This window comes from Nipponia nippon, unplaced genomic scaffold, assembly GCF_047370975.1.
Source record: "Nipponia nippon isolate SJK-2023a ecotype South Korea unplaced genomic scaffold, ASM4737097v1 scaffold_5, whole genome shotgun sequence".
Taxonomy (NCBI): domain Eukaryota; kingdom Metazoa; phylum Chordata; class Aves; order Pelecaniformes; family Threskiornithidae; genus Nipponia; species Nipponia nippon.
Window position 1 is genome coordinate 40,336,293 of NW_028262369.1, and position 11,097 is coordinate 40,347,389.

Below are 11,097 nucleotides of genomic sequence, written 5' to 3' on the forward strand. Positions count from 1 at the left end.
GTTTCTTATTTTGTGACTTTTTTTTCTTAATATGGTAATAGGTTATGTACCTATAATGAATGCATCATGAAAGAAAAATTTTCTTTGGGTTCAGTTCAGAAACAACGGGGTTATATGGTATCTTGAAATTTTGTGCTGTATCTTTTTTTATTTAAAAAAAAAAGGTGGGGAGGGAGTACGAGGTCTGAGCCACGCTGTTGTTCGGGTGCCTGGACTTTTTAAAGGGTGAGATTCCAGGTAGGACATCACTGGGGCCATGAATGTAACTTAAACTATACATTTTGTTGTGTATTGAAGAAAAATTTATGTTTATATCAGGTCGTGTAATTATATTGCACTGTATTGTAACACCACGCGTTTCAGGACATAAGCTGGACGGTTGTCTGAAGGCTCTAGGGATAAAGAGCTGCTGTTGTCAGCGTATTATAAACGTGATGCACTACACAGTCCCTTACTGAACACTAAGGCGGGCAATTAAGTTCCTTAATACGGCAGTTCCTAGATTCCACACATGCAGTGAACACACATGGCCTGGGGACCAGGAACGGTGTGGTACAACTCATAGGTTTCTCTGAGCATCCTTGGAGGAAGGTGCTGCTGTTTTACATCTGAACCGTTGGCTTCCGAACACAGGAATTGCTTGTGTTTCTTTGAGTTTTCTTTTGTATTATGCAATGGTTAAATTACTAGAAGAAAACATGAAGCATTCCAGCGGTTTTTACTTTTTTCCTCTCATCTTTTAAGGGGAATTTAGTTCCATTTGTAAATGATATTCTTAGGGTGCCAATTTTACACTGTTAGTGTGGAAAATTACTCATTAACTAGTCGGTCTCTTTGGAAGTGACTGGGAATGTCTGGCGACGTTACTTGGGGTCAGATGCTATATAGGTCAGATTTCCCACTGCTTGAGGAAGGACAATGGGGGCTTGGTGGGAGGCTTTCGTGTTGGCACTGGGCAGCTTTTAACACTGAATGGTGGAAAGGAAGGACTAAGCATGGCTGGGAACAAGAGAGGCCTTTCAGCGAGCCATTCTTAACCTGACGAATTCAACAAATCTTGCTTGAAGTGTGAGAAACCTACCTCTCCCTAAGATGCAGGATATAGAGAGTATTTCGTATATCCACTTCTTTGTCATGTTCTGGTGCAAAGTTGCTCTTCATTTTCTCCCAATTCTTTTTTTTTATTACTCTCTGTGTTCTTGCTGAAAACTTTGTTTTCTGTACTTGTATTGGTGTGATAATTCTGCATTAGAGGTTTTTTTTTATTATTATTATTTAATCTTCACAGTGGATATGTGTCATTTTTCAGATGGTGGACTACCCCTGTGAGTATCTTCTTATTTTGCTCAGCTTTTCTGGAGTTCACAGTGTAATTTACCTAAGGGTAGCTTGTATGCTTTGTTGAGATTGTGACCTTGGTGTTGGCTTATCTTATAAAGGGTGAAAACCATTACCTGTACAGTGACTAATAAGTAGTGCAATTGTTGCTTCTGGTGGAGCGTGATGGTGGAAAGCAGGGAGGCAGCAGACTGACATCAACAACATAATGTACTTTGAGAGGAGGGTGTAGAACCAATTCCCTGTTTGAGAACATCAGAGACAGAAAATGTGTTTTTCCTTGGAGTCGTTCTGCCGCTGACTTGGAATATTTGGAAGCAGGGATGTCAGCTGGCCTACAGGAGGCTCTTACTATTAAACTGTGTTGTCCAGTGCAGCAAGTGAAGACTAAGAAGATATTGTATCTTTTCCAGTGCTGCTTACACAGCTGTTATGGTGAATGCAGTCTTAGAGATTTCAGCAAAGCCAAATATGCCGAAAACTTGGGCCATGATGGAGGCAATCATAGTGTTTTCTAAGGCATCTAATAGAGACTCAGCTACTGACATGGTGCCCCTTTCCCAGCTCCAGGTTCTCAATATGCTGTGCTAGTAATTCCTGCACACAGAACGGGTAGGAAACGATTTCCTCTTGCATAATAAAGACTATAAAAGGGCTACAGTGAGTGAAAGGAGGGATATTTGCTATTGCTTTATACTTGCATTTTTATTTCGTGTTCCCACTGAATGGCAACGTCCTTGTTAATAAGAAAGATCCTATTTTGAAAGATGGTATGTGAACATGTTCTTAAAAGCACTCTTGACAGGAATGTATAAAAGAAGTTTTTTAATTCGGGTAGTTGTATCATCTGAAACGGTGCTCGTTAGAACTGCTTAAGTGCGGTTTAGAATTTGTCTTTATTACTCTTTCTGGTCTTTTTCAAAAGAAATGGGAAAGAATCACTCATTTCTTTCTTTACACCAAAATACATACAGAGGGTGCAAGAGACCCCTCTTCCAGATTTGGATTTTCTTCATCCCAAGTTAATGTTGTGACTGGGCCACTTGACGCTTAAATTCCTTCCTACTTTAATTGCTCCAATGCAATAGCATGTTTTAAAAAAACCTGTTTTTTGATCGGTTCTAATCATTATACATTTGTAATGCATGTTTGTCTTGTGTCTCCTCACCTGCCTTTTGCACTTGACAGCCTATTGAGAGTCCGCGCTGTGGGACGAGCACCGAGATAGTCCTGCAGGGTTTGTACTCGCCGTTACCGCATAGCTGGATCTTACCATCAGTTGCTCAAACAGAGGTGGGATGGTAGGCTTCCCTGCTCCGATGCAGAATGAGCCCCATTTTCTAAATCAGCAAACTGCAGCGTTATGTACTGTATTTCACACATACAGTTAAAACTGCACCTTCTGCCATTGAAATAAGGCAGTATTCTTAGTAAACCTCTTGAGATCTGCGATAATTCCCTTAACTAGTTGTTTAAAAAACATCTTAAGGAACCTTAGTATCTCCGCAAGTTTAATACTCGAAAGGATACACCTTTACCGTATTGATTCATGCTACTAGTACATCCAGCATTTTTTTTCTATACTTTTTTTAAAAAAATGACTTGCAGTTGTGAGGGGTAATGATTTCGCAAACAAAACCACAGCGTGACCCAAGATGACAGGTAGCTCATGCCAACATGGCTGCCCGGGCATTAAGCGCGGGCCTCGGTACATCAAATTTGTCGTTGGCAAATTCTGAAAACAACTTTCGTATTCTTAAACGTGCCATAAATAAAACCCGGCAGCCGCCGGCGCCTTCTGTCCCTCGCCAGTTGCGGACTCCTCAGCCGCGGGCCGGGAGGGGAGTCCCTCGCCCGCCCCTCACAGGCCCTGCCCGCGCCGGGGCGGCCCAGCGGCACCCCCCGTTCCCGGCGGCCCGGGAGCGGCCCCCGCTGGCGGAGCTGCGCCTGCGCGGAGCCTGCGGCCCGCGCCTCCGCACCGCCCCGGCCCCGGCCGCGGCCCGCCCGCCCTCAGCCCCGGGGGAGGCCCGGCGCGCCGGGGCTCTGTTCCCGCAGCTCCGTCCCCGCTCCTCCCGGCGGCGCTGGGCGGTGCCTCGGCGGCGGGCGCAGGCGCGGAGCGGGCCGGGGCGGGGCGGTGGCGCCGCGGTCTCGCGAGGCGAGGCGGGGGGCGTCGTGCTGCCCTGGGGGCCGGCCGCGGAGGCGTGGGCCGGGCTGAGGTGAGGCGGGCGCGGCGGCGGCTCCTCTCGGCCGCGGCGGCGGGAGGCGGGGACTGAGGGACGGCGCACGGCGCTGGGCCGGGCCGGGCCGGGCCGGGCCGGGCCGGCTGGGCGCAGGGGGGCGGGCCTGACCTTGCCCGCGGGCCCGGTCACGGTGTGTGTAACGGTGCGGCGGCCTCGCCGTGAGGCGCTGCCTGCCGGCGGGTGTTGCGGGCCTGGCGGGGCTGCGGCGGGTGTCGGGGTGCGGGCAGAGCCCCGCCGCCGGTGGGCGTGAGGGGCCGGGCCGGGCCGGGCCGGGCCGGGCCGGGCCGGGCGGCGGCTGTATTCGCCCAAGCACCAAGCGGTAGGACGAGAGGAAGCGGCCTCAGGCTGCGCCAGGGGAGGTTTAGGTTGAGTGTTAGGGAAAAATTTCTTCACTGAAAGGGTAGTCAGGCCTTGGACCAGGCTGCCCAGGGAAGCGGTTGTGTCCCCATCCCTGGAGGGATTTAAAAGACGGGTAGCTGTGGTGCTTAGGGACGTGGTTTAGCGGTGGGCTTGGCAGTGCTAGGTTAACGGTTGGACTTGACGATCTTAAAGGTCTTTTCCAACCTAAACGGTTCTGTGATTCTATGTTACCTGTAGGAAGCCCGCGCACCTCTTGTCCCGCGCGAGCTCATTTGCTGTGAGTCCTGGGAGACACTGTGGATTTTTATTTAGGCATTTGCTGTCCTGGGAGACGCTATGGATTTTTATTTAGGCTGGATGTTTATTACTTAAACCGATTTTTTATTTATTTTTTTAATTTGTGATGCAGCAACATATCTGTACTTGCATTTACCTTAATAAATAACCGGTGTAGTTTTGTATTACAGATATTTTCTTTTTTTTTTTTTTCTTTTCTTTAGAAACTTGATCTAAAAAGCCCCGGTGTGTGGAAGCCATGGGTTTGTCTGCGTCCTCCCCAGCTGCCGCAGCTCAGTCACCGAATGCCTCCCAGCAACATCAGACAGCGTCTCCACCTTCACAATGTCCTATGCATCAGGAAAAAATGAGCGGTAATTGTTCTTGAAACATAAATGAACTAAACATGGAAAACAGATTGAAAAATATTTGGGAAGAAAAAAAAAAAGAAAAATGATTCTACAATTAAAAACTTGAGTTTTTCCTTTAGCAAAAATAGTTCTCAAGTAACTTTTCACAAAAAGGAGTCAGTTGTTCACCAGAACAGCACGTGAGCTGCTTTGTCTGTAGAGACAGTAGGTGCTTGCTGTAGAACCTGTGGGTCGCTCCAGATTGTCATGCTTCACAGGGGTCCTGCAGCTCTGTTCCCATCAGGTGGTACCCCACAAAGGGTCAGGGAGGGGCAGGGGCCTCTACAGAGATGGTAACTGGGAGCAGGTGGTTGTCGCTAGAAAACATGCACCTGGAAAAGGGCAGCAGAAGGGTGGAATAAGGTGAATGTCTGGAGAAGGAGGACATCATTTCTTCCATTGACACAATCAAATTGTGGAAATCTTAACTACAAACAGTTCAGTATAGCGGCCAGCACGGAGTGGGGAATGAGCATTCAAGGACTACATAAGAAGCTTATATCTTACCGTGGTGCTGGGTCCTAAAATGCAGGAAAGAGAACAGTTAAAACTGTTTCAGAAGAAAAAGCAAAATGCTAGTCTTTATTTACGTGAGCATTCAATGAACTGTTTTCCTTTTCCTGTCCTGTCTTAAGAGTTTTCATTTTGTAGCAAAATGTATACTGTTTTTTCTGTATTTCAGGTTGCCCAATGCACATGAAGACTCCTGATCACAGAACTGAGAACCCAGACGATGTTCCTGCACATCAAGAAAGAGCGTATGAATTTGTAGCATGTCCGGTGAAGTCTGGTGCATCTCAAGTGAAAGATGACATAGATCCTAGCAATATGGTAACTTTTGCTTGTTTCAGATGTTTTCTTCAGTCTCGTTGCTTCTGAAATACTGTCCCAAAAATGTAAATAGTGATACCGTCTAAGGTGGAAACTCTGGCAAATAATGTTATTTTTTAGTTTTTAACGCTGCTTTTTCTCATTTTGTGTGCAAATATTTGTATAAGAACAAGTTACATCTTATTTAACATTCTCTTCTTCAAATTTACATCTTTTTGATAGAAGGTTGTTTTCTAGTTTGTAAATATCTTTTGCTGTCTGTTTCTATTTGTTAGGTACACACGTGGTTTTTATGCTACATTAGTGGGTTTTAGGTTCTGTGTAATAGCACTGTGGGTAACTTCTGATTCAGGTCTCTCCAAGATTTCCTCTGATTTACAAAAAACCCTGCTCTTTTGAAAGTTGAAGTTTAGGGAAAAGAGTTCCTTCAGTCTTCAGATGACAAACTTGTGCAAAGAGTTCTACTGCAAAAGAGAGAGATAATTGTGGTGGACTTAAATAAAGGCTGGGCTGCTTGATCTTTGTAGCAGCTGATTGATTATGCTTTAATTTTTCTCAAACACCGTAACATAAAGAAATTTTCACACTCTAGTTTGTTGTTGATTCTGCTTGTTTTCTAGATGCCTCCTCCTAATCAGCAGCCATCCCCAGATCAACCATTTCCATTGTCAACTGTTAGAGAAGAATCTTCCATTCCTAGAGCACATTCTGACAAGAACTGGGTCTACCCTTCAGAGCAGATGTTCTGGAATGCTATGCTAAGAAAAGGGTAAATACACTGTGAATTTTCAGATGGAGTCTGTGAGCCTGAAATTCATGAAGTAATATCATTAGTTATTATTCATCGATACTGTTTAAGAGTTTGTGGACTCTAAGCAGTAAATAATTAACTAGCTCTTTTAAAAATTACTGTTTGTATAAACAGCTTTATTTTAAAGGGTGACCTGGTCTCCAAGGCCATGTCTCCTCTAGTGATGAGCAAGATGGTAGGGAATGTTAGGCACCTGCCACTAGCTCAGAAAATTTTCTTAAAAGTCAGTGCATAGGCATGGACAAACTCTGCATGGTTGCCAGCTTTCAAACTGAATCGGCTTCATGCTAATCCTATAAACTGATAGTAAAAGTTCTATGATTGTGAGAACATCTAATTTGACTTTGCAGAATTCCTAAAAATGTGAAAATTGTTTGACAAGTAGATGTTTCCAGTCTTTACAAAAATTCAGTGTAGACAAGATCCAGCTGAATGATAAATGTCTCCTGTGGCCTAAAAAACCTTCTGTGCCACTGTTTCCTCGTTCTTTTGTAATTATTTGTTTGTAATTTTTAAACAGATCAGCTTTAAAGGTGGTTACTATTCAAACAATAGAATTTCTTTGTTCTACATCTCAATATTGTTCTGAAGACTATGTCATAAGCAGCCTATGCTGCATACCCAAGTTTTGATCCTGTAAGCACTTAAATGTGTTCAGCGTTATGCCTGTTGAAAAGGAAGCGTGCACGTAGTCATAGCGCCGGGCCAGAGAGATGAAAGGCCTTTCTAAGTGTATGCAAAATGTATTGAGTACAGGGACTTCTGTGCATTAGGAATGCAAGTGGGATTTTTTTCCTAAGCATTTTTACGAATACCGTGGATGTGCTGATGTTTGCACACTCTGATAACTTTCTGATCCAGTTAAGCTGTTAATTTAGCTAACTAGAATTTGTGGATCTCTGTGAAGATAACTTTGATAACTACACTTCTACATAGAAAATGAAGTGGTTCTCAAGATGCTTAAGCAGATGAGCCAGAAGTTTCCATACTTGCTTTGTGTCTTTGCATAAAACCTTAAATATCTTGATTCAAAAGCCCTTCAGATAAACTGCGGAAGGAGTAGTTATGCTGCAATGCTTGTAAACTGTTTTCAAATTCTTATTTTTTAGGTGGAGGTGGAAAGATGATGACATAACAGGTGAAGACATGACCAATATTATTAAGATTCACAACCAAAATAACGAGCAAGCTTGGAAGGAGATTTTGAAGTGGGAAGCTCTTCATGCTGTGTACGTACATATGAAATGAAAAGCAAATCCTTTGGTTTAGCTCTTGCTTTTGTAATTCTTTGAAAGTAGAATGTCTCTTTAGTTTTTGCAGATGTATTCTGGTGCTGATATGTCTCAAAAGTTATGGTCTTGTAAGAGCCTGCATTTTGATTAATATGGAGGAAGATTATCCAGAAGAGCTTAACTGGAACTGAATAATTATTATGTTTATAAAACTGATGAGCATTTTGGTGGTGTGTGTATAATGTGGATTTGGAGAAATTAATTTCTTATAGTATCTATTTGGGAATTATTTAATTGAAATCTTCATGTTACGAAAAAGATATGAGATGTAAACTTAGATTGAAAGTGACTGGTGTAAAACAAACTGTCACTTTTTAGGTCAGTATAGGCCCTGTTCCTACAAGAGACAGGCTAGCTAAGCATTCTGTACGTAGAAATTGTTTTCTGAAATTCCATGATCTGCGTTACATGGTAGTTTGGATTACGGTTTTCCGTTCTTTAATTGTTTTCTGTTCTTTAATCTATTAAATCTGTGGATTAGATTTGCTGAGAACTGCTCTGTTGATAAGGTAGAACAATGGTGTGGAGCATATCAAAGGTGCTTTATCATACCAGCAGTAAGTGCTGTCAGAAACTGGGGGGCTTTTCAAACCTTTAAAAAAAAAAAAAAAGCTGGTTTACGTCAGTCATAATTGATTTCTTACTGCTGCTCTTCCGCCTTTTTGGTTTTTCTGTTACTAAAAGAAATTGCCATAGTGGTTTAAACACTTAAAAATAAGACTGTTTTAAAAGGTAAAAACTACTTTCTTTTTAAATTGTGCGCACAGGGAATGTCCATGTGGACCATCACTGATGCGGTTTGGAGGCAAAGCAAAGGAGTATTCACCGAGAGCCAGAATACGCTCATGGATGGGGTACGTGGGCAGGAAAGGTCTTCCAGTGAGGTGGGAGGGTAGGGAGATGTGTCTGAAAACATGGTGTAGAATTAATTTTAAGATGTTTCAGAACTGGAATTGCAGGTTATAATTACCAGAAGGTAGAAATACTAGTGGGGATCTTATGCCAGTATCTGGATAAAGAAGTCTTCTTCAACAGGACTTCCACTCCCTCTCCCAGGTTCATGATATCCATTAAAATACCTGCACGGTCTATTATCTGTCTTTCCAGATACGAACTTCCCTTTGACAGACATGATTGGATTGTTGACCGATGTGGGAAAGAAGTGCGATACGTTATTGATTACTATGATGGCGGAGCAGTAGATAAGAACTACCAGTTCACTATCCTGGATGTTCGCCCTGCCTTTGACTCTCTCTCGGCCGTGTGGGACAGAATGAAGGTAGCTTGGTGGCGGTGGACTTCGTAACTACTCCTGTGGTGTGTAGTGGAAAAGTAAACCACTTTCCTCCTAGACTAAGGATAAGTGAATACTAGGACTTGAAATAGACGTTCGCTGCAACTGTCATTGTTTTCATCATCACCACTGTTCTTTGGGGGTGGGAAGGGAGGCTGGGGAAATCCGTTGTTAAGTACACCGATGCTTTATGGCGTTTTGAATTAAATAATAAAGTTATAGTAGCAAAACCATGTATCTTAATTGTCTTAAGAGCTGGGAAATCTTTGTTGCGGATTCTGTGTAAGCTTGCCGCCTTTTCATTTCATGACTCCAGTGCTGCACCAAATACATTAGGTTTCTGATTCTGACTGGAGTTTTGAGTGTTACTTAAATAGTGAAAACTGGAAAGTTCATAAACGATTTCACATAGTTACAGTATTTGGATACTTAGATGATGAATAAAGGGTAAAAGATCTGAACCGTTTCAAACTGCATGTTTTATTAACTACATAAACCTATGTATTTGTTTTCATATGGGCACTTTCCCTGTTCAAATACGTGCTTCCTCAGAAAACTTAGTATAGTGTAGTACGAGTATTTTTAAAGGTATGTGAAGTTGAAGAGGAGAATATACTCATGCCTTAATCTGCAATTTATTGTTAAACAGAAGAACATCTGTTAGAAGCAGGAAATGAGTGTCGGTTACTTATGAAAACATTTCTAAAAGGAGATAAAATTGATATTTAATGGCTATTTATTTGAGTACTTAAAAGGTTTGTTTTCTGATGTAAGAAAACTGTATTCTTTTAGTGTTTTCATGTCTTTAATGTGTGTCTCATGTAATGCATTGAGGACAGAATTAAGCCTTACTTAAAGAAACTGTCATGCAGCGCATCTGTATTTTGCATCTTGGCTTCTTCAGCTGTACCATAGCATGGTTTTTCTATATAATACGGAATCGCACAAGGGTGTGTGACTACAGTCATACACGTTTCTGCATAGTGATTATAGTGAGCCCTGTTACAGATGTGTGTATAACGTGGCTAAAAGGGTATCAAAAGTGCCAAGAAATAAGGTTGATTGGAGCGTTTTCTAAGAGTGATGCACGTTAATGCTGTGTGGCTTAAAGATTTGGTTAATGTTTATGCTTAATAAGGGAAACTAACTTTTTTTTTTTAAGACTTCCACTGTAATAGCTTTATATTTGCATGGCTTGGTAAATTTTAGCTACCACATACCTCTAAATTTAAATTATTCCTCCCTTTCAGCATATATTAGTCTTGAGGATGAGTCTTCCATGCAGAACACTTGGGAGTGGAAGGAGTAAGAGAGTATCACGTTGTAGCTTCTCAAATGGGAGAAGCTTCCTTCATGAAACTTCACAACCTTAACTGGGAACCAGCTGTATATTCATTTTCTGGAAGTGGTAATTTTTAACTGACAGGAAAAAATTATTCGGGGAAGCTTCCGTACTTTCAGGTACTAATGGAGATGAATGGTTCCCACTTCAGAGGCAACTGTCCTGCATGGAAGGAATAAATACTACCCAGAAGTCCAGAATCCTACGAGAAAGCCATGCTCTTACCCCTATTCACGTTCCTCATTCCTTTTTCACCTTTTTAGTGATTCATACATATATATAAATGAAAAATAGTTTTGGGGGAAAAAAACATCTCCATCTGAATAGGCAATGTGTATATGAGATACATGGAAAGTGTGTGAGCTTGTATGAAGCGTATCTGATAACGAAAGAGCTGCTCCTCTCTGCTCTAACAGTCAATAATGAGGCTTACTGCTTTTTGGTGTGGGTTTTTTTGTTTGTTTGGTTGGTTTATGTATACATTTGGTAATTTGATACACGCAGAATCCTGTATTTCTCGCAACTAGATACGGAAAAGATACACCAATGTAGGGAGTGCTTCAGAAGCTCTGAAAGAACAAATTTGCTTTGTTGATTTCGGAAGCATGATGTTGAGTGCATTACGGAAATTGTAATTGCTGCTAAATCTGGTGAAAGGTGTCACATGCCACTTCATGCGTTTACCCTCTTCTGTTATGTTCCATCTCGCATAGATTCAAAAGCGTTCTTTTCTGTGCTACTGTTAATGAAATGTACTATGTCATCAAACAAAAAGGAGAATCAAATAAATATACTTTTCTTAACTTTGATGATGGTATTTTTTAGCTGTAAGAATTATTAACATGAGCTCTTGAATGTGGCATATGAGATTATAGTCTGTTACAACTAATCACATCTTTGAAT

General features: G+C 42.1%; 1 protein-coding gene across 5 annotated transcripts; it reads left to right on the forward strand.

The window, feature by feature from the left end:
- The first annotated feature begins 3,396 nt into the window (after positions 1-3,396).
- On the forward strand, positions 3,397-10,997 carry HCCS (holocytochrome c synthase). Of its 5 annotated transcripts, none has more exons than XM_087732946.1 (7): positions 3,397-3,554; positions 4,439-4,588; positions 5,307-5,455; positions 6,076-6,224; positions 7,376-7,495; positions 8,326-8,412; positions 8,666-10,997. In XM_087732946.1, the coding sequence occupies exons 2-7, from the start codon at positions 4,474-4,476 to the stop codon at positions 8,862-8,864; spliced, it is 819 nt and encodes a 272-aa protein (XP_087589072.1). In that variant the 5' UTR covers positions 3,397-3,554; positions 4,439-4,473; the 3' UTR covers positions 8,865-10,997. The 5 variants fall into 5 exon arrangements, with proteins under 5 accessions (XP_087589072.1, XP_087589073.1, XP_087589074.1 ...); XM_087732947.1 differs by having other exon boundaries at positions 3,455-3,610; positions 4,437-4,588; XM_087732948.1 differs by lacking the exon at positions 3,397-3,554 and adding an exon at positions 3,603-3,708.
- Positions 10,998-11,097: the final 100 nt, after the last annotated feature.